The sequence below is a fragment of the Cricetulus griseus genome, chromosome 4 (genome assembly GCF_003668045.3).
Source record: "Cricetulus griseus strain 17A/GY chromosome 4, alternate assembly CriGri-PICRH-1.0, whole genome shotgun sequence".
Lineage (NCBI taxonomy): Eukaryota > Metazoa > Chordata > Mammalia > Rodentia > Cricetidae > Cricetulus > Cricetulus griseus.
In genome coordinates this window covers 6,707,220-6,731,571 of record NC_048597.1, presented here as the reverse complement: position 1 = coordinate 6,731,571, position 24,352 = coordinate 6,707,220, and the positions used below count along the sequence as shown (strand labels likewise).

The 24,352-nt window shown below is 44.7% G+C and overlaps 1 protein-coding gene across 1 annotated transcript in view; it reads right to left on the bottom strand.

The window, feature by feature from the left end:
- The window catches only part of Paxbp1 (PAX3 and PAX7 binding protein 1), a 31,991-nt gene extending 14,923 nt beyond the window's left edge, over nt 1-17,068 (bottom strand). The window contains 10 exon segments of the mRNA XM_027415748.1: nt 998-1,121; nt 6,441-6,630; nt 7,150-7,367; nt 8,240-8,343; nt 8,796-9,017; nt 9,622-9,798; nt 14,564-14,692; nt 16,450-16,652; nt 16,654-16,702; nt 16,705-17,068. Of these exon segments, the coding sequence (XP_027271549.1) occupies nt 998-1,121; nt 6,441-6,630; nt 7,150-7,367; nt 8,240-8,343; nt 8,796-9,017; nt 9,622-9,798; nt 14,564-14,692; nt 16,450-16,652; nt 16,654-16,702; nt 16,705-17,068 (1,780 nt within the window).
- Nucleotides 17,069-24,352: the final 7,284 nt, after the last annotated feature.

Genomic DNA, 24,352 nt, shown 5'->3' with positions numbered 1-24,352 from the left:
TAAGGCCTGACTCGGAGGACGGGCTATGTATTGTTCTAAAACAGCACTAGGCTCCTTTATGAATCATTTGGAACAGTTGTTTAACATGCAGATCTCTGGATGGGAAGGGCCTAGGAAGAACCTCCAGGTATGTGACTGGAAGATCTGCATTTTAAATGCGCACATCAGGTGACTGATACACAGACTGCTAGCACAGGTACAAAGAAACCATGAGGAGCCCACACTAAGAAAACTCCCACCAGACCACCCAAGAATATGGAGTGCAGCGACAGAAGCAGAATTAAAAGGTTTTGAAGGCACCCCGCTAAAGAATCTTAACCTCGGAAATTTAAAAAGGTTTCCAATTTTTTTAAAAAAAATGTGATATGTAATATAATTCAATTTCTACATTTTCCACAAAATTTCAAGAATTGTAGACATTGGCTGACTAAAAAAGGAAACACACAATTATGTACACACAGTAAACTAGAAAAAAAAATCACATTTTAAGAGAATACAAAAGCATTTGCTTTACCCAGAGGGTCAGCTCCAAACGCCTCTACTCCTGAAGCTACTGTGTGCCACACGACACAGCTCCCCTTCCCTCCCCAGAGTTCCCAGGCCCCTAAACCCGGCATTTCCTACTGTGATCAGAGGCAGCATTTGTATCAGTCATGAACAGAATGGACTGAGAGGCAGGGGTGGGGTGGGCTGTCCGTTAGGGCAAAGAGGCGGTGGTTTTAAGATAAATACTGATCGTGTACTGTCGGCTCTAAAGGTGGCAGACTGGAAAGGACATCCAGGAGAAAGTGACTGACAGAGCATTAGTATATTTTTCAGTTCCTTGGTTAGGTCACACAGAGTCTTAGACATACTCCAAGTCCATGCATCACAACTTTTCATCTACCTAACTGATGGACAAGGAAGCTTTAAAAGAAAAAGGTCTAATTTTCAATTAGGCTGCACTAAGTAAACAAGGTTGTTTAATGAAAAATAAAAACCTTCAAGATGGACTGACTTGAATGGCTTGAAAACTCCGAAGATTCATCTTTAATATCATCTTGTCGTCTTTGGACAAGGCGGGAAGCGCGCTGTTTGTACAGCTGATGCATTGCTGATTCAAGGTCATTAATCAGTGGCACCTGTGAAAATACAACACACTCCGTAACACCAAGCTCCTCAGCGGTCGCTCATCTGAGGGCTCCATGCTACTTCCGGTTTCCTCAACAAGCACTCTCTATGGACAAAACACGCAGGATCCCCACCAGAGCAGACAGCAAGTCACTGTGTAAGTGAGGAAGCCCCGCCTCTAAAGGCTGCGTGCCCAGTGCCTGGCCACCACAGCAAAGGCAACTTCAGCGCAGCGTGCTAATACAACAGGGAAGGCAATGTGTGCGTTTACAAGTCTACGTTCTTATTTTTAGTTTTCCAGCAACATGATCTACACAGCCATTTTGTAGATTTCTTTCTGCTTTTATTTTTGAAGGTGAAGTCTCTCTCTCTCTCTCTCTCTCTCTCTCTCTCTCTCTCTCTCTCTCTCTCTCTCTCTCTCTCTATGTAGCTTCAGCTGGTCTAGAACTCAATGAGCCCTAAGCTGCCCCGTTTCATCCTCCTGAATGCTGCACCTGCAGGCACATACCACATTTGGTAAACTTTCTGGCTTAAATGGCTGTTGTGCTGTGCTACAATGGCTCCATCTATGTCAAATTTTAAGCTGCTCCCCCACGCACTCACATACACAACGCACCCTATAATGTTAGGCTAGTCTGCAGCTTTATTGTACATTGTACAATCACACCAAAAGGGGAAGTAAAATTTCTAGCTATTACTAACCTATCTGAAATCAAACTCTGCAATGTCTCTCTTCCTAACAAATGGAAGTTTTCTTTATTTTGCAATAAAATCTTTACATAAATTACCAGCTTTCAAAGTCAAATGTTTTGAAACTTCCACAAAACACTAAGGACCACTACACATACCTAAGGAAACCAGAAATTCTATGGTGGTTAGTACACTTGGAAAACACACTATTTAGAGTTTGGGAACACTGGCACAATGTTCCAGCATCTTCCTGAACTGAACAGACTATAAATGGAAAATAAAAAAAGGCAGGTGGAATACAAAGATGTCTGTAATAAAGCAGCTTTATATTCTTGCATGATTCCGTTGTCGAAGTGGCAAATGTTCACCAAAAGGTCAAGCTGACTGAGGCATTCTGTTCTTCAAAATGCCACACAACAGGCAACAATGTCCCCAGATCAGCAATGATTATACAGCGTTTAAAGTCATTATCTGAAATTTTTACTTCCCAATTACTGCCATATCACCGTCACTTACAATTCTCATCTGTACTCCCCCAATGTCCTTTTTTACAATCATGCAAGACTGAAGACATAGGCACCTACGATGCATCCTTCAATCCTTAGATAAGGCATCCCACCCCCTACTGTGAGAGCTCAAGCCTGTGCTGGCATCATAAAGAGTTCTCTGACTTAGGTACTTGGAATGTCTCTTTTTAAGCTGGGAAGACATCTCTAGGAACTAAAGCTTAAAACTGGCTTTTAATCTCTTTTGAAGTTTACAACATCGACTTATCTCAAGAGCCTCCACCATGACAGTTTCCTTGTCCTCCCCAAACTATCATTATTACTATATTTAGGAACAAATTTAAGATGAAAAAATGTAACAAGATAACTGGAGGGGAAACTAAGTTATGGAAGTTAAAATGACTTACAGATAATTTAAGTTTAAAAATCTAACTTTCATAAAAAGCAACAAAAGAAATGTCTAACTTTCTCTGAAAGAATATTTACACAACATAGCTAATCATAACACTCATATCTATCCACCTCTCCCTATTTCTAAACTTTTATCTTCAAATATTTTAAAGATGACAGCTCCTGGCATTTTGTTCAGAAGCACACACAACTGGATGCACACATATGAGGATGGGAAGATGAGCGACACTGAGGATCACTCCCGCGCACAGTCCTGTCTCACAGAGATCACTCCCGCGCAGTCCTTTTACTGAACAGTCCTGTCTCACAGAGTCACTTCCTGTCTCACAGAGATCACTACAGTCCTGTCTCACAGAGATCACTCCCGCGCACAGTCCTGTCTCACAAAACATCTAAGTGACTCTCACGATCACGCACACAGTCTGATCACTCACACAGTCCTGTCTCACAGAGATCACTCCCGCGCACACAGTCCTGTCTCACAGAGATCACTCACAGTCCTGTCTCACAGAGATCACTCCCGCGCACACAGTCCTGTCTCACAGAGATCACTCACAGTCCTGTCTCACAGAGATCACTCCCGCGCACACAGTCCTGTCTCACAGAGATCACTCCCGCGCACAGTCCTGTCTCACAGAGATCACTCCCGCGCACACAGTCCTGTCTCACAGAGATCACTCCCGCGCACAGTCCTGTCTCACAGAGATCACTCCCGCGCACAGTCCTGTCTCACAGAGATCACTCCCGCGCACAGTCCTGTCTCACAGAGATCACTCCCGCGCACAGTCCTGTCTCACAGAGATCACTCCCGCGCACACAGTCCTGTCTCACAGAGATCACTCCCGCGCACAGTCCTGTCTCACAGAGATCACTCCCGCGCACAGTCCTGTCTCACAGAGATCACTCCCGCGCACACAGTCCTGTCTCACAGAGATCACTCCCGCGCACAGTCCTGTCTCACAGAGATCACTCCCGCGCACAGTCCTGTCTCACAGAGATCACTCCCGCGCACACAGTCCTGTCTCACAGAGATCACTCCCGCGCACAGTCCTGTCTCACTCACTCCCGCGCACAGTCCTGTCTCACAGAGATCACTCCCGCACACAGTCCTGTCTCACAGAGATCACTCCCGCGCACAGTCCTGTCTCACAGAGATCACTCCCGCGCACAGTCCTGTCTCACAGAGATCACTCCCGCGCACACAGTCCTGTCTCACAGAGATCACTCCCGCGCACAGTCCTGTCTCACAGAGATCACTCCCGCGCACACAGTCCTGTCTCACAGAGATCACTCCCGCGCACACAGTCCTGTCTCACAGAGATCACTCCCGCGCACACAGTCCTGTCTCACAGAGATCACTCCCGCGCACACAGTCCTGTCTCACAGAGATCACTCCCGCGCACACAGTCCTGTCTCACAGAGATCACTCCCGCGCACAGTCCTGTCTCACAGAGATCACTCCCGCGCACACAGTCCTGTCTCACAGAGATCACTCCCGCGCACAGTCCTGTCTCACAGAGCACTCCCGCGCACAGTCCTGTCTCACAGAGATCACTCCCGCGCACACAGTCCTGTCTCACAGAGATCACTCCCGCGCACAGTCCTGTCTCACAGAGATCACTCCCGCGCACAGTCCTGTCTCACAGAGATCACTCCCGCGCACACAGTCCTGTCTCACAGAGATCACTCCCGCGCACACAGTCCTGTCTCACAGAGATCACTCCCGCGCACACAGTCCTGTCTCACAGAGATCACTCCCGCGCACACAGTCCTGTCTCACAGAGATCACTCCCGCGCACACAGTCCTGTCTCACAGAGATCACTCCCGCGCACACAGTCCTGTCTCACAGAGATCACTCCCGCGCACAGTCCTGTCTCACAGAGATCACTCCCGCGCACACAGTCCTGTCTCACAGAGATCACTCCCGCGCACACAGTCCTGTCTCACAGAGATCACTCCCGCGCACACAGTCCTGTCTCACAGAGATCACTCCCGCGCACAGTCCTGTCTCACAGAGATCACTCAGTCCTGTCTCACGCACACAGTCCTGTCTCACAGAGATCACTCCCGCGCACACAGTCCTGTCTCACAGAGATCACTCCCGCGCACACAGTCCTGTCTCACAGAGATCACTCCCGCGCACAGTCCTGTCTCACAGAGATCACTCCCGCACACAGTCCTGTCTCACAGAGATCACTCCCGCGCACAGTCCTGTCTCACAGAGATCACTCCCGCGCACACAGTCCTGTCTCACAGAGATCACTCCCGCGCACACAGTCCTGTCTCACAGAGATCACTCCCGCGCACACAGTCCTGTCTCACAGAGATCACTCCCGCACACACAGTCCTGTCTCACAGAGATCACTCCCGCGCACACAGTCCTGTCTCAGGCAAAGGTCCTTCTCCTAGCTGGCTTTGCCATGTGGGTCCCACTTCCAGTTTTGCTCCAACCCCTGCTCAGCAGACAGCTGAGCTCATGCTTCCTTCCAGGTCCCACACAACTGTCCTGCCACAAGGACTGTCACAACTGAGGTGCTTCTCCAAAAGCTCAGTAAAGCATGCTAAGTGCTAAAGAGGGTATGGTGAATGCTACCATCCCAGACCTGACCTCACATAAATGAACCACGAAGAGCCATCAGAGAGACAAGTCCAACTGCTCTTTTAAAAGCCCTTGGTTTTATTGTAATGAAGTAAATATTTCAAACAAATCATCCAACTATACTTTATACTTAATGAGATTCTAGAGAAAACCTAGTTAGTGAAAAAGGAAACTGTGCCTTCCTATCCGAGATTCTGAGAAACAATATTTAAGGACCATGATTTTAGTATTTTTCAAAGATAAGAGGAAGTACACGAACACTTATAAGCCAATCCATCAAGCAGACATCTATTTTCCCTTGGATTTTCTTCATTGCCATGTATGCATGTGTGGTGTGGTGTGTGGGGAGTGAGAGGACAGCTCTCTACTGCCATTCTCACAGGGCGCTACATACAACAGGAAGCTCCTTTACCTGCTGAGCCATCCTGCCCTCCCCTCCCACATGTTCTGTGCGTGACACGTGTGGAGTACATTTACCTTAGAAACAAACGAACACACACACACACACACACACACACACACACACAGGAACTTACTTGAGAAGTTAGCATATGCACTATTTAAATGTATTCACGATTCTATCAATTGTCATACTAAAGCAATGAATCCAGAAGAAATGAGAAATGTTCAATGAATAAAAACTTATGATAATGAATGGCTTCTGGAATGAATGAAGCATTGGTTTAGTTAGGTGAAAACTACTAACAGAAATAGCACCAAAATATCTAGTATAAAAAAGTTGAACTAGCAAAACCCTGTCATGTATTCAACTACTTACTAATAGTTATAACTGTTTACAATTACTGAAAAAACAGGATAAAAATGCTTAGACCTGAACCATAAAAACAAAACACTGTTAAGTGAATCCCTTTTATTCTATCAATGAATTCATGGCAGGCCAGTAATCTAACATGGTATCGAGACAAAAGGTGCTCTCTTTAGTTTGTACGAGGCACTGAGCTGCCCTCAACTATCGGAGCTAAGAAAATGAAGCATGACTTTAGCACTTCTAAGGTTGTGTGAGTGTATTATTTTCTAAGAATTACAAGAAGCTCTACAAAAAGCCATCTAAACCTCCCTATTTTTGCCTTATTCAAAGAGATTAGTAATTTTACATTCTTACCTTTTCACTGAAACACTCAAGCAAGTCTTGGACATACCCTCGCATTTCTTGCAAAAATTTATACCGTTCACCAATACCCCCAGAAGCCCCTTCTAATCTCTCAATAGCCCTGGTGGAGTCCACTCGGCTTTGCAGGTGCTTCTCATGCTGCTGTCGATTGGTTTTGTGCAATTCTTTCATGGAGTCCAACCTTAAGAACACAAAAGGATAAATATAGCACATTGACATCTAGAATTCAATGTTGTCAGGACTCTTGCAATATCATAATGCATTTTAGTTCCACTATTAGAACATAAAAATACTTGGAATGTATCTTTTTGTCTGTACTGCTTTTCTTATAAAAAGTAAAAATAAAAATAAATTTAAAAAGGCAGTTTACAGACTTCAAATAGTTATTTGGAGGGCTAACCAAAGTATCCTGCTTTGCGTCTCCCCCCATCTCTTGACTACACTTTCAGAGTCCAAAAGGTGCAAACTCAGCACTGTCTTCGACAAGCTCATGGAGTGGCATTTTAATAACTTTGAGGCTTCCACAGAAGTAATCCAAGAAAGTAGCAGAGCAAAGTATGAAGTCATCTTCTGTTTAGCTTTTGAAGGTGGGCCAGTGAGTCTTCTTTGCCGGCATTCTGTATCTGCTACCCCAGACTACAAGTTGCCTGAGGGACCAGAAAGCAAGCGGACAGGTCTTTAAGAAGTTGATCTGCCCTACCTGTCTTTAAGCTGTTTCTTTACCAAATCAATAGTAACGGGAGCCATCTCATTACTGGGAGTTTTGAAAGGGACTGTACTATCTGTTTTTTGAGGCTTGGCATCTGATGATCCATAGGCTGTGTAACTATAAGGTATGCCATAGGATGCCCCATAAGGCATTGTCTGGTAAGTGTTCTGGTAGTACATATTCACTTCAGTCGGCTGACTTGCTTGAACCTGCAGAGAAATGGACAAATATAAAATCCCTTTGGAGTTATGAACGAAAGCAAAATTGTACCCAGTTCCCAAATAGGAATTAAAATTAAATGCAGAACTCTTCAAAATCAAATGAAAAGTTGTATAAATAAAAATCACCAGTTATATTTCTAATGATTTTCAGAAAAACAGATCCTCAGAGTTTAAAGATGGAATGATGCAGGTAACATTTTATCAGAATACATGAGTTGCCTATGGTCAGAAAATAAACAGGCAATGAGAGTTTATGACCAAGATTCTCGCAACTAGTCCAAGGCTTTCCGCAGTGAAAAAGACCCACATTATGCAACTTTCTCCACACTGCTATAAAACACATTACTGGAAGTAACTGCTTTGGAGGATATTTTTGGTCAGTCTCATTAGTTTGCATACCTGGGAAACTATCTTCCAAATCAAAACAGCAGCAACAACAGCAAAAATCCCACTATTTGGTATAAGGCAGTATTCTCAAACTTTAGCATTTGTTTAGCCCAACCCCCACCTTCTGACTCTAGATTGAGCCTTTGTAATGGGCTTCCAGGTGCTGCTGCTGCTACAGAAGAACTAGTTAGAGAAACTGGACATTTGTTCACCATTCTTAAGGACTAGCTGGAGAAACTGGATATTTTGTTCACCATTCTTAAGGACTAGCTGGAGAAACTGGACATTCACCCACCATTCTCACTACAAAAGGCAAAATTTAAAGCCATTTCTTCTAAAGGCATTATGACTACATAAGCATATGCCAAGTTTTTGACTATGATATGCAAATGAGTAGCGAAGACGCAATATGACCATGTTTACACTTTAACAACAATAACAAAAAACCCTCAATCTACTTCTCTTTTCATTACCTGAGGGATATTAATTCCTTTTCTAATCTGCTCCTGTTCCCACCGGCTGAGTTCTTCGTCTTGCTCTCCAGTTACTAATGCGTCATCGTCACTCCCCTCTATGCCTGCAACCACAACAAAAGAAGTCAGTATCCAACAGTGGGAAGGAAAAGATCTTATCCTGTTCACAAGAACTGAGCACAAGTACTAATCTTGCTAATATGTCCATTTTGATCTACTTGACACTCCTGACCTTGCATGTTTTAGTGACAGTACCCTTCTTTAAAGCTAAAGCAGTATTTAATGTTATGTTTACAATCTTTGGTTTCTTAACTTAAGCGTGACATCAACTCTACAAAAGGAAGCACAAAACCAACGGCTTAAGGATACTTAAGAGAATTATATAAATTTATGCAATACTGGTTACCCAAGAAATGTTGAACAGCTATCAGCTATGGAACATACTTGTACCCGAGCCAAGAACAGTCCTCTAAGGCAAAGCAAATGTAAATGCTACAGTTTCAGATCACATTTAAAAGCAATGCCTCATGACTGCAATCAAGTTTCATCAAGTTACCTATTTCTTCAGCGATCTTTTGTCTTTGTGACTTTTCCTTCACAGAAAAAACTATCCGTCGTTTCTCATCATCATCTTCGTCATCACTGGCATCATTCTCGTCCTCTCTGACAAGGCGGCCTTTCCCAGGCTCATTATCATGAGGGGTGAAATCTCCCAGTTCCCGGGCCATCTGGCGTTTTTTCCTTGCAGCGTGTATAAAAGCTGCATCTGGAATTTCTCCTGCAAACAAATGATAAGAATTACAAAGCATGGGTAACAAAGGTTATTTTCTTAGAAACAGAAAGAGTAAAATAATCCAAGATAGTCCTGTCAGTACGATAGTTAACACTGGCTACTGGTGCCTCTTTTGTAGTAGTTGTAAAAAGAGTTAGTCTTTATATGATAGAGAGGTGGAGAAGAAACCACCTGAGATAAAGAAAAACTTTAAGACCATCTGGCATCTACGTAAGGCCCATTTGTTTCACTTGAGGAGGGGCTGAAGAGATGGCCACTCTTCAGAGGCCCTCAGTTTGGTTCCTGTCACCCATATCAGGTGGCTTGTAACCATCTGTAACCCCAGCTCCAAGGGAACCTAACATCCTCGTCTGGCTTCCTCAGGTACCTATACTCATGAGGACAGACCCATACATAGATACACACATACTTTTTAAAGTATTTTTTTAAGTATAAATAAACTTGGGAAAGTTCTGTTTTTATTTTCTACATTTGCAAACATAGAAAGAGCCTGCCTTAAAAAGATGTCCTCATCAGAAACACACTTACTTAACTCTTGTACTAGCGCAGGTACCCTGAAGGTGGAGCTAAGAGTTACTTGAACACACACCTGGACGAAGAACGTTCAAGGAAGATAAAGCATTGGAGAAGGCGCCAGCAGCCTTGGGTTTTTCCTCCTCCTTCTCACTCTCCATGTCCATTTCATCCTCACCATGCTCACTGATGACAACTCCATCTTCTTGATTCGTGTCCTTAACATGGCACGCTTTGTCCAGAGGTTGGTCATCTGGATTATTGAAAAGAGCAACTGAAATTTATTTAAAATAGAAACTCAAACACAATCACTATCAAGGCACTTTTTATTAAATCATGAGCTCAATCCACTAAAACTTACATTATTTCTAGTACTTGAAAAACTCAAGCATGGATATGAAACAGCATGGCAGACATGTGGGTTAGGGTTATACAATACAGAGGAGACAGGGAGAGAACGACATTTTAGTTAACTTTGAGAGAGATTTATCAAAACTTGTACCTGTCTCTAAAACTCACTGGTAATGGTATCATTGTATAATTTAAATTTATTATTCTTAGCTATGTAATTATGTGCAGATATATGTGTCTGCATGTGGGAATGTACACAAACACAGGTGCCCTCAGAAGCCAGAAGCATCAAATCCCCTGGAGCTGAAGTGCAGGCTATTCTAAGTCGCCCCATGTAGGCGCTAGAACTGAACTCAGTTCTGTTCCGCAAGAGTAGTCTTGTAACTACTGAGCCATCTCTCCTGTGCTAGTCACACTTTTTTATCATTTCATTTTCCACTTTACATCAGTTCCTCACTGGACATGATACCCATTCAAGACAGTTTTCTATTGAGAACAAAATATTTGACGGTTCAGAGTGACCATATAAATTTGACTGTTCATCTGGAAGAGACCCCAACTATTACATTTACACCATATAACCCTGACCCAACTGTCACAACTCAGTGTATGTACCGTGAAGCACAGAAAGCCTGATAGTTCTGAGAGCCCAGAATTGAGACAGACAAACCAGAAACGGCATGACACTAAGAACAGTGAGATGTAAAGAGGGAGGAGGCTCTGGAATGTAGACAGTTATCAGGTCTAGTCTAAACTGAAGGCTGATTCAAGATTACTTTCCCACTATGAGTTCAAGTTTGTGATAAACTGTCTTGGTAACCTCTACTACCACTTGTTCCAGAAAAAAATGAAGAAAATCCAAGTGTTTTTACTTGACCACTAGCCTTGAGAATGCTCATTCTTCGAACAATGAATACAAATTAAAGAGTAAAGCAATACTTTATGCTAAAAGGAAAGATGCACTCTGCAACCTGGCCAAGAACACTCCGCTCTTCTTTCAGACTTGGAATGGTGAGGAATTCAACCTGTTGCCTTAACTTACCAGTCCCCGACTTCCCTTTCAAGTGCACCCTGAAGCCAAGACTTTAAAATCAGTTCACCAATCACTTGGTTAGATGAAGTACCACTTCCTTTTTCCTTAAAAATGTATTTTGATATTTATTTTTTGTGGGTGGCTACATGGTCGCAGTGTCCATGCAGAGGTAGAGGACAGGCTGCAGGAGCCACCTCTCTCCTACTTGTGGGTGTCTAGCAACTGAACTGAGGTTGGTCACACTTGGGCAAGTACCTTTCCCACGGAGCCACTATGAGCTCTGCTCTAAGTCCAGTGGCTTTTCAGACTTGAAAAGCACTCAAATAGGAATGATTCTGTAGATATTTTAATGTTCTTGTGTCACTTACAATTTATTACTGTGGTAAAATAAAATATACATTAACTTGAAATACACCATATGACAATGGCTCAGCAGATAAAGTGTCCTTCGAGCCTGATGACCTGAATTTCACCCTCACTATCCACATGGAGGGAGGAGGAGAATGACTCCCACAGGCTACCCTCGGACCTCACATGCACCTTGTGACATGCATGCACGCATGCATACATGCGCGCGCGCGCACACACACACACACACACACTCCAAATAATTTTAAATTAAAAGATTTTTTAAGTGTATAGTCAGAATTAAACACATTCACGATATTGGGTAAACATCACTGCTACTGATCCCCACTATGCTTCACATATTGTTAAACTGCAGACACACACCTACTATGAGTCAACAACAGCTTCTGTCCATCCCACCTGCTCTGGTCTTTGACTATTTTATCTTCTCTAACTAGAATCACACTGCATCTGTTGACAACAGTTGCTTTGGTGGACTGCCCCCCAGTTTATTCAATTATAGTGTGTGTCAGACTTTCCTTCCCAAGCTTCAGTGTCCCTCTGCATGTACACACACACACCCTCTACATATAACTAAGTTAGTCATCTGTGGACAGACATGCTGCTCCATGTGCTAGCTGCAGTGGTTGCTATGAATATGAGCACACAAATCCCTCTTCAAAAAACCCCTCTTCACGAACTTGGTTTTGCTTCTTTTCAGGGTTACAAGTGGCATTCCTGAACTTTTAGTCTATTCATATACTCATCTCTACCTCTATCCAGTTCCTGGCAGCAACTATTCCAGCTATTAATTTTGACTATTTTAAGTATCAAGTATCAAATCATACCTGTATTTGTTATTTCTTTATATTATCAACATTTGCTATTTTATGAGCTGTTTTTCCCTTCATTTTTTAAAAATAGGCATGGGTATACAGGGGTATACCATACAGATATACAGGGATAAACAACACCCAGTTGGTTCTCAGTTAAAAGAAAAATTACCTTATTTATAGCATAGTATATAGTACCTTATATACATATAGGTGTGTGTGTGTGTGTGTGTGTGCACACGCGCGCGCGTGCACTGCATGTTATGTATTTTTTCTTCTAGTACTACAACTCAAACTTATGTACATGTTGAGTTCTATGAAGGGCAAATTCTGGTGGAGAGAGTAGAAAAATAAATGGCAAATAATTTGTCTTCAGGGAATTGCTGTACATTTCAAGATTCCACTAAGTTCACATATGTACAGAGTAAATTACAAGGGCAAAGCATGGTGACAACACTTTTGTTAGTGGCTATGTTGTCCTTTTAGCAATTCTCTCTGCATAGCAATGCTAAATTAACATTGTTGAGGACTCCACCTAAAAAGCTGAGGGTATAGCTCAGTTATTATTCGAGTACATGAAGCCCTAGGTTTGACACCCAGGACTGCATGAACTGGGGCATGGTGGCCCACATCTGAAAGAAGGTAGAAGCAAGATGATCAAAATTTCCTAATGAGATCTAAACCCAGTGAGAGCAGAAGACAGAGAGATCACAAAAGATGGTCTTAAAAACTTGTGGAAGGCAGAGGCAGTCGGATCTCTGTGGCTTTGGAAACCCTGTCTGGAAAAAAAACAAAACAAAACAAAAGAAACCCAACTTCGTATTTACTACAATTCTGAACCCATCAGTTAAGTGGACACACCACCAGGCCTTTCTTAATGTCTACTCTGTCACCTTCTGAGCAGTGTTTGACCATACATGATGGGTTCTCAACATCTCTGGAAAAAAAAAAAATGGAGCAATTTTCAAGATGCTAAAGTCTAAAATATTCTTTTCCCACCTGCCTTCCCTACACCAGAACACAATACTCAACAGCTCTCATTTACCTGGCACAAAGCTTTAATTTGGGTGCTTCCAACAGCAAAAGCATACAGAAGGGTAGCAATCTTTTCTAGGAATGTTTCTCAAATAAGCCAGTTTCCACATGGCCAGACCCACAGCAACCACTTGTTTGTTTGCTTGTTTTTTGGTTTTGGTTTTCCAAGACAGGGTTTCTCTGTGTAGACCTGGCTGTCCTGGCACTCACTCTGTAGACCAGGCTGGCCTCAAACTCAAGAGATCCACCTGCCTCTGCCTCCTGAGTGGCTGGGACCAAGGTGTGCTCCACCACCACCCAGCAACCACTTTTAACCCACCCACAACTTCCCAATCTTACTCAATTTATTAACGGCACTATTAATGGATCAAAGTTGGCCACTGAGTTTAAAGTAAAGTTTTAGGCCTTCAATCTCTCCTTGTACCAATCCATGATGCCTGGTAATACCAGGTTATGGTTTCAAAAGCTATTTATCATGTCATATCTTGGCAAGCCACTACATGCTGCAACTCTAAACCCCTTACTGCATTTTAGTCATTCTTTACAGTCTGTCAACAACTTTTCTTTCACATTCTAACACTAATATTTACTTCACAAATGACTAGTCAAATGTACTTGCTCTGAATCCCTGGTGATATTCAGATACTTTCTCCTGTATGGGGGATTCTATCATCAACTATCCAGGTTCATGTCCTGCTTTGCTATGAAGTTGTCTACCCCCCCAAAAAAAGGTAGTTATCCTTTGGCCTATCCATTGGACATTTTGCTAACATTTCTGTTAAATAGTTATGTAACACTCTCTCCATAACTACATTGCAAATTTGAGAAACTGTTGCATTCTTATTCATGTTGTACTTGTAGCTGAGGATCTGGGAAATACACCCTTTAATTCTACAGCAAAGTCTTCTCTGAAACACTCGCACACGAGTAACTTGGATTATAATGACTATACACATTCATCATATAAAGTAATTACATCAAACACTTTAAGCTTTGGGCCTGACTTGCCTCCATCGAGAGAAAAGAGAGGCAAGGGAAAGCAGACTTAAACGTGGATATCCAGAGGACGATGTCCCTGGTCTTGTGTCAGATAAGGCTGCCGAGGGCTGGTGTTATCTACCACATTAACCTATGCCAACCCAAAAAGTACTGTAAGAGTTAAATCTACAATGGAAATACAGCCGAAGGAATCTAAAGTTTATGTCTGCAAAACAGCTGCACTGGAACTTTGGATAGAATTAAGTCTGTCTCCATACAACAGTCTACCTCCTTCTTTTAATGTGTGAAAACAATCACAGAACAGGACTGCAACCTAATGTGGACACTGTCAGCAAAGTGAGTTCACAAAATGTACTACAAAGCCCTGTGGGAAAGAGCTCTAATTTGTCAGTCATTTGAAAGGATTATTTAGTACTTACTGTCAGCTGTTGTGTTGAGCTCTGTCTTGATCTTTGATTTCTCAAGATCTTCCTTATATTCTTTCTTAAGCAACTTAACTATCTTTTTGCTGTAACTTGACTTCTTTACTTTAAAAACTTCTTCATTTTCTTAAAAAATAAAAAAGAAACAAAGTCCGTATCAAACAAATTCAGAAAATGTTTTCCCTTCCCCACGTTTTTGTGCTGCGTGAATTCTCCCAAATATATTCTCACATGCAAAAATCACTTAGAAATTACAATTTATTTCATTTATTACAATTTATTTCAATCTATCATAGCCTCAAAAACTGATATTGCTACTGTCGGTGGCACATGGGCCTTTAATCCCAAGCACTGGGGAGGCAGAGGCAGTGGATCTCTCGAGTTTGAAGCCAGCCTGGTCCACAGAGTGAGCTCCAGAGCAGTAAGAGCAATAGAGCATACTCTGTCTCAAAAACAAACAAAAAAAACTGAAACCACTCCCAGAAACTAAATGAAAATTTTCGTGGGTGCAAAAAACTTCACAAAAATGTTAATTTTTGGCTTATTTCACCTATCCCAGGAGAAAAAAAAATTCAGAATGTTTAGATTAAATCTATATATAGAGAGAATATTCAGAATATTAAATCTAGCCGGGTGTTGGTGGCACACGCCTTTAATCCCAGCTCATGGGAGGCAGAGGTAGACAGACCTCTGTGAGTTCTAGACCATCCTGGTCTACAAGAGCTAGTTCCGGGACAGCCTCCAAAGCCACAGAGAAACCCTGTCTCGAAAAAACAAAGGGAAAAAAAATAAATCAAGATGAGACAACATGCCCAAATTACATGGTCCTCCTGAGTCTTGAGTAACTCTCATCACAGTGAGTTATTTCAAGAATACGCCTCAAGTAAGTACATCGTAAGTACATCACTTTGCAAAACTGAGTTCGAGTGATTTTTTTGTTTTGTTTTGTTTTTCGAGACAGGGTTTCTCTGTGTAGCTCTGGAGTCTATCCTGTAACTCTCTCTGGAGACCAGGCTGGCCTCGAACTCACAGAGACCCACCTGCCTCTGCCTCCCAAGTGCTGGGAGTTCGAGTGATTCATTCCTCATCTTTGACTTGAAAATGCAAGTCAAGAACAAAACCCTTCACCACACCGCCCATGTGTGTGTCATCCAAGTCAAAACTCGGCCTGCTGCACCTCTGCAAACAGCACAGCAGCGAAGGCCAAAGATAAACCACGCATCTCTGCAAAACCACGGGAGCGTTTAGAAGGGCGAGCCGAGACTCCGGAGATGCATCCCGTTTCTCCCAGCACGACCCCGAGGTTCGAGTGAAACTTGGGAACGCTCGGGAGTCTACACGCCCCGCAGCCCCATCTCTCCTGGGCTGCCTGAGAGCGGGAGGGAGCCCACGCCAGAGCGACGTCTGCTCCGCCCATTTCCTTCTGCCGGGGCCGGGGCGAGCGACGACGCGGGACTGCCGCGCTCAAGGTCACCCACCGGGCCCCGGGGCCGGGGCTCCACACCGGTTCCCAGCGCCCCGCCTGGTCCTCGTCCTCCTCGGCCGAGGATGCCTCAACCCCGGGTACCAACCGGCTGCGGGCCGGGAGGCCTGCAGCGCCCGCCCTAGGGGCAGGCGACCCCGAGGGGCAGGCGACCCCGAGGGCCGGGCGAGGCGGGCCGGGGGTACCGGGCCGAGGCTGCCCCAGGACGGCCGAGGGCAGCTGACAGCGCTGCCGCAGCGGGGATCGCCCCGGCCCGGCCGAGACGGGGCCGAGGGCAGCGCGGGAACGAGCCGGCCGGGCCGGGCGCGGCGGGGTCCGGAGGCCCGAGGCGGGGAGAGGGGCGCGGCGGGGCGAGCCGGGCTCGGGGCCCGCGTGGGCCGGGCGGGCGGCGGGGGCTCACCTTCCTCCTCGTCCTGGAAGCTCAGCAGGCTGGCCCTGGGCACCTCTTTGTTCTCGCGAGGCCTCTTGCGCGGCTTCAGCCCGTTGCCGGGCTCCGCGCCGCCGGGGATGCCGCCTCCGGCCTCGGCGCCCAGGCCCGGGGTGTGGTGAGCGGAGGAGGGCGGCGGCGGCTGCGGCTGCGGCGGCGGCCCGGGGCCAGCAGCGACTCCCCCGCGGGGCCCGGTCGGCGCCGCCAGGGCCCGGCTCCTCGCCCGAGGCGGCGGCGGCAGCAACGGCGGCGGCTCCTGCTCCTCGTCGCGCTCCCGCTCCTCCTCCTCCGAGTCGTTCCGCTTGCGCACGTTCACCCGCCGGGCCTTGGAACATCCCCGCCGCCGGCGCCGCGCCTCCGCACCCGCTCGCAGACGCCGAGGACGCCGAGAGCGCGGAGACCGCCACGGCGCACGCGCGCTCGCCGGGGCTCTCCGCCGGGGCGTCGCGGCGCTCGCCCGCTGCCACGCACGGCCGAGTGCGCACGCGCGCCGACCCTCGCGCCGCCCGCGCCGCCCCCTGGCGGCCCGGAGGACTGTTGGCGCGGAACCCTCCGACCCCGGAGCTGTTCCAAAGGTCACAAAGAGGATCATCGAGACGGGGCGGGGCGGGAGAGAGTGTAGTCCGGCCTGCGGCTCCCGGGACGTGGCTGCGGGGCGGCGGCCGCGCTTCCACCGAGCCTTTGCGTGTGCCAGCCTCCCGCGGCGCGGCAAGCAAGCGGGGTAAACAGAGGCGGGGTGGGGAGGGGTGGGGGCCCGGCCCGGCCCGGGAGGAGGGCTGCGGGTTTGGGAAGGGGAAGCGCGTTCCCATGGTTACCGTTGCTCCTGGTGACGGGAGGCGATGCTCACAGCTCCGGTTTCTACTGCTTTATCGCAGCGTAGCGCCTTCGAAGACACCCCCCCCCCCCCAGGGCGAGCCCCACATACCAAACCGAGCCAAGAGGTGAGCCTTAATCCCAGAAATTAAACAGGTAGAGAGACCCTGCCTGCCAGAAAGAGAGCGGGGAGGGGTGGAGGAGGGAGAGAGAGCGAGCGAGCCTGGCGTTGGTGGAGCACACCTTTAACCCCAGCACTCGGGAGGCAGAGGCAGGCGGATCTCTATGAGCTCGAGGCCAGCCTGGTCTCCAGAGCGAGTTCCAGGACAGCCAGCCAGGGCTGTCACACAGATAAGCCCTGTCTCAAAAAAAAAGGAAAGAAAAAAAAAAAAGCCAGAGATGATGCCCTTTCTTGCTACCACAGCCATTCCCAAGCAAGCAAAGTTGATTTAAAAAAGCCAAATTTACTAGCAATAGTACAATTATTTTCCCCCCAAAAGCATAATGAATTTCTGAAAGAAATGTGTGGTAGTTTGAATATAATTGACCCCCATAATCGTATAGGGAGTGGCACTATTAGGTATGATTTTATTGGAATGGGTATGGCCTTGTTGGAGGAGCTGGGTCACTGTGAGGGCCGACTTTGAGGTTTCCTGTGCTCAAGATGCCACCCAGTGTCTCAGTCGACTTCCCGCTGCCTGCAGGATGTAGGATTCTCGGCTATTTCTCCAGCACTATATATCTGCCTACACACTACCATGCTCCCACCATGACGATAATGTTGTGAACCTCTGAACTGTACGGCCCCCCAATTAAATGTGTTTCTTTATGAGAGTTGTGATCATGGTTTCTCTTCACAGCAATAAAAACCCTAAGGAAAAAAAGGAAGGAAAATTTGACATTTTTTTCAGGCTGTGTCACAGAGGAAAAATATGAACCTTGAAGCCTGAAGTTGAGCTAACACACTTTTCCTTTTCATCACCAAGCTGGAATCTTGTCTTTCCCTCACAAAACCACAAACATCGTGGTGGTGTGTTTGTGGTTCGTTCACTGTTTCAAACCCATAAAACAAGTGAGGAGGTGGCTCTGCAGTTTAGACCCACCCGTTGGAGTCCCAGTACCTACACACCCACAGGGCAGTGCAACTACTTAACTCCAGGTCCAGGGAACCATACGCCCTCTTCTGGTCTCTGCATGCATGTGGTGCCCAGCTATACAAGTCATCCTGCATGCAAGCTAAAAGCACTTGCGTTACACACCATTTGTGTCAAAAGGGAGACTGATTTAAAACATGCATGTTATGGGCAGTTAAGAGCCCTTTGCTGCTCTTGCAGAAGACCTGGGTTTGGTTCCCAGCACCCAACATATACAACTATGAATAACTCCAGTTCTAGGGCATCCGAAACCCTTTCCAGCCTCCTTGAGTGCCAGTCACACACATAGTTCACATAAAAGCATGAAGACAAAAACACCGATGATAAAAACAAAAGCATTTAAAATATATATACTTATTTGGAAGTAATCCCAGCACTGTGAAGTGGAGGCAGGAAAATCAGAAGTTCGTGATCATCTGTCCTCCAGTTGAAGCCCAGCCCAGTGTTTGTTTGTTTTTGAGACAAGGGTTCTCCGTGTGGCTTTGGAGCCTATCCTGGCACTCACTCTGCAGACCAGGCTGGCCTCGAACTCACAGAGATCCACCTGCCTCTGCCTCCCGAGTGCTGGGATTAAAGGTGTGCATTACCACCTCTGGGCTGAAAATGTCTTAAAAAAAGAAAAAGTACAAAAAAAAAAAAAACTCCACAAAAAACACCTCAAACTATGGGGCTTTGTGTGGTGTTTTAAAGGAGAACCAAGACCCCTCTAAAAAAATATTGCCACACTGTCTCCATTAGAAGAAATGCAGAGAGAGGCTTTCTCTGAAGGTCTCCTTTCAACCTAAAGATAGAGTTCCCAAAAGGACACACAGTTGTCCAAGTTTCCTCCCTGGGAATCTCATCAACTAGGGAACACTAGCATCGGAGGAGAGGCTGAAGGGGTGCCATGTCAGATGGTTCCCGTCACCTATTCTTTAGGTGGGCTGCTCTGATGTGACTTTTTATCACCTAAGAGACTTATCTGCTTGGTAAGGTGACCATTACTCACCTACTGTTGCCTCCCTCCTCCCCCCAAATCATCACCACCTGTCTCCCCCAAAACCTCAACCCCTATTCCTTTCTGTAGTCAAAGGTGTTCTAAAAACTTCATCTCCTTCTCTGGGTCTCAGGTTTTATGGGACGTATGTACATACATGGTAGCTTCCTTCCCCCATTAAGCTGTGACTCTCGGTGTATTTTACACAATAATTGAAACTTCTGAGACTAGAAATCTTTCTACTATTCTGTAATAGTCAACACTACCCAGAGAGCTTTGAAAAATTGTCACATCCATAAGGTTACCCTAGATTAGAGTTGCTATGGCCCCAGGTTGCATTTTTTTTTAATTTTTACTAATTTTAGCTTACCCTTGTGTAGAACTCGTGCGGTTTGTACTTGTACCAGCAAACGTGACTGTCTTTTTACCTGCACCATGACCCCCATTGTCAATGAGATTTACATTTCACACTGAAGTAGAAGGCCCCACAACATCTAGCAGTAATTTTGTTTTCCTATACTTTGGTTCTTTTCTCCAGTTCTCTTTGGTTCGACTTGAGATCTGCCCTCCTAGGACCCAGATGTGCAGTTTTAAGTGTCCTCTCCCACCCTTTCCTCAGTGATCAGGAAAAATTAGTATCCTGCCACTTCCACTGTACTCCCATTACTCTGGGTTCTTATGTTCTGGCTGTTCAGCATTGATGACATTCTGGTCACAGCATCCTTGGTGAAACTCAACTCCCATTTTCAATAACAAGATTCAAATTGTGCCTGGTCAGCTTCCAGATCTGCACCCTGAGAGATAGCTTTGCAGTAAAATAGAGACAGCAAAGGTAGGGCCTATACAGTAAGTACCCTATACGCCCTGGAGTTGGACGGACTGGCTGTGGGTGCCCTGGAACCTTTATAATAAGCTCCCTTCTTATTGTTATTTTGTGTGTGAATTTACTTAGAATGTATCAAATTTAAAATACTTAGAACCCCAGTGGAAGCAGGGGGATCTCTGTGAGTTCCAGGCCAGTCTGGTCTATATAGCAAGTTCTAACCCAACCAGGACTAAATAGTGAGACCCTATCCCAAACAACAAACACACCAACCTTAGAAACAAAGGATTCTAACAAAATAGGTGAGTCTTTACATTTTTATATTATTTTTATCTCTTCAATTATAAAAATCCTTTAAAGGTTTGCTAGCTGAGTAGTATTTCAGATATACGTTTTGTTCAGCCAAAACTGATTTGAGACATGCAGTTGTTCCAAGCAACTTGTGAGTAGAGGCCAGTGCCTCTAGCCCTAGTATATGGCTGGACCTGACAAAGAAAATTTAAAAGTTCCTAGGTTTAGTGTGTGCCTTAATGGCAGAGTGTGTGATTAGTTGTGTGAGGTCCTAAATTCAATCCCTAACACCACTCCCCCTCAATTCAAAATTATTTGTCTTAAAATCTATTAAAATCTAGCCACTGATTCTAATTCAGTGAAATAATATTTTTATCAAGCCATTAATAGCGGCCCAATCTAGATTTTAAAACTCTAGAGCGGGTTTTTTATTTTGTCATTAAAAAAAAAAAACTTAACACAGGTACCAGTGGCCATTAAGTATCTTTATTTTTAAAAGTGTTTAAGGATTTCCAGAATGAAGACAGGATATTGTCCCCATACAGCTCACAGTAGCTCCAGAGTACCCATCTCCTGAAGAACTGTTCCTAGAGTATCTCATAGTAAAAAAGTGTTGACAGCACTTATCCAAGTTAGAGTCTCACATACCCACCCTCTTTACAGGAAACTCAGAACCAGACTTCTTTTAGGTTTAGGTTTACTTTTAGAATTATTTAGACTTGGATCATATTCAGTATAGTCTAAATATATTGAATACAATCTAATTCATAATGCATACTTTAAATGCATGCATGACCAGTGCAAAAGCAAAATTACCAATGTATTCTTTCTTAACATTACGAGCCTCTGCGGGAGAATTTTAAAGTGCATAAAAATTTTAAGACAACAAGATTATAAACATCCCCTATGGTATAGAACACAATATTTCTTTTTGTGTATGTATATTTTGAGTTTTTATAAGAATCCAGCACAGCTATGTAATAAATATGCAGTAAGATTAAAGTGATTGCAGGGAGAAGAGAGAGGTAGAGCTTGGAATTTATTAAAACTGAAGTGGACTTTAATCTTTTCTCACTGAAAACATTGCCTTCACTTGAAAAACAGAAGATTGGGTACATGGGGTATACATCTCCGCTATGCTCGCTCTAACTGCGTTTCCTCTCAGCACCAATATTTGTGAATATTTGTGAATAGTCTTTCATGCATCCTTAGCCCCAATCAGTGCCCCAGTGGGACGTCCTCACATTCCTGACTGCCCAGCGACTTTTAACAACCCTCCTCACTGCCACTCTGCCTCAGCCTGTCTGATGACTGCAGCTGGGACCAGAACCCCTGTTCCTGGGAGTTACGAGTCCTCCCCAGTGGCTGGAGACACCACTCTGCCTGTCCAGTGAGCTCAGCACTGTCTACTGCCTACCCCTCCTCTTGCCTGCTTTCTTGTCACCAGTTCCTGATTCATAGGAGAAGATCATAGCCACACCCTATAACAGCAAAGTTCACAGTTTTGTTATTATCTTACTATATTGCGCTTGTATTCATGCTCCTGAAGTCATGTGTGAGCATTGGATCTACATGCTGTGTGAGTGTGTGTGTGTGTGTGTGTGTGTTCTCTTAATAGCCTGAAACTAATAGTCAACATTTGCATCACTGAAACTGGGAAGAACTGCATCTATCACTCCTTTTTATTTTGTTGGATACGGTAGAAAAATACAGTTTAAATTTATAAAATGTGTCATATCTACAACCTTTATATTGCAAATAGTATTCCAAACTAAGGAAATTCCTGTAGTATCTGAAAATACTACTTGATTTGGTAAAAAGTATTTATATCATTGACTAACAAATAATATTCCATGTATCTTTGCATCTTAATGTTACATTTATCCCTAACGTAAAAAACATCTAATTGCATCTATATGAGAACCTTATTTTCTAACCAGTTCCAACTCTTAGATATAAGAACTTGCAAAAGTCAATCAAAACATTCTTTGGGAATTGTACACAGAGGGCCGGGCACGCCTTTAAGCCCAGCACTCGGGAAGGCAGAGGCAGGCAGATCTCTATGAGTTCAAGACCAGCCTGGTCTACAAGAGAATTGTATACAGAGCTTAAAATATAAAATCTATTGTTATTATTCATAAATTGTGTGTGTCACAACCTGCGTACTGGCACAATATTTAATGCCCCCTTGAGTGTGTAAGGAAGATACGTATCTTCCTTCTATTCCTCAAAATGATGCCTAAACTTTTACCAGCTGGCTGCAGGTGACAAATGGCTGGCCCAAGCCACATGATCCACAACAATTCCTCATAAGAGTCATGTAAAACATTTGTGGACGGCTTTCGAGCCAGCAGCAGCTGCCAGATGGAAGGAATTTACAGGCACATGTATTTCTAACTTCACTTCTTTCACACGTTATTAATAGGTTTCCATCAAAATTCAGTTTGCAATATAGTCAGCAATGACGGCACATAGATTCCCCAACTCCTTGTCTTTTCCTGACTTTAATGTTGCCTCTGAACTATGTCAGTAATGAGGTCATTACATTTGCTATTAAAATCCATAAACTTTGTTTGGCCTAATTTAAACGCTGACATTATGGACCCACGTTAATTAGTCTGAATGGATAAATCCCCTGCCATCTATGCAAGTGTAGAAGTTTCAGGTTGAGTTACCTTATTATTGAGGTTAAGACGGAAAAAAAAATGATGACTGTGACTAACCTATGATCTTATAGTAAAAGTATTTTGTATCATTGTATCATCATGAATTCAGTAATGTTTCAACTTTGTTTTATTCTCAGTTTAGACAACTGGCATGTTTTGTTTGTTTTTTCCGAAACAGGGTTTCTCTTTGTAACAGCCCTAGCTGTCCTGGAACTCACTCTGGAGACCAGGCTGGCCTCAAACTCACAGAGATCCGCCTGCCTCTGCTTTCTGAGTGCTGGAATTAAAGGCTAGTGCCACTGCCACCCAGCAACTGGCATGGATTTTAAATATTTAGCTTCAGTCTTTATTCATGTGACTGTTTGCCACATGTGTACAAGTTCCAGTGGCAGCTAGTAAAAGGTGTTGAATCCTCTGGAGTTGGAGCTACAGATAGCTGTGAGCAAACCAGCTAAGGAGCTGGGGACTGGACTGGTGGCCTCTGGAAGAGCAGTGTGTTCCTAAGCTTAGAGCCACACGTCTATCCTCCTGACAGGGGTTTTACAAATATTGCACATTAATAGTAAATTGGGTCTCTATGAGGGGAACTTTTCTCTGTGTACTCAGGAACCAATTTAATTCTTTTTTAAATGTTGCTTTGGTTCCTTTTATCAAAATATATGAGTTTGTGTTAGCTGTCTTGTATGGAATATCTTAACTTTCTCATCTTAAACTTCCAGGTGGACTCAGAACCCAAATTTCGTTTTATAATTAAGTCTTTATACTTTGAGCCCCGAGTTAGAAGTGATTGTTAGATTCCCAAGCTATTCCCAATATCCCCTTTTGTGGCTTAACAATTCTCCTGACAGCAAACAGAGTCCTGATTCTGGAGCGAGAAGGAAAAGTATGGGAGGGCAGATGATAAGAGACAGGGGTCACCATCGAGAGAGAACAAAGATGCTTGCACAAAAGCAGGGAAACGAAGAGGAAGGACCAGGAGAGCCTTGCCCAAGTCATGCTCTGTGAGAGGGAGGGAGGGAGCAGAAAAGAAGCTCCCCTGAACTGTGCTTTGTGCACAAGAGTGACGGTCAGTGTGAGACTGTCTGCACCCTCACTCTGTGTCCTCTCTCAGAGCCCCAAGGCCTTCATTAGGGTTAAGGTTCCACCAAATCCT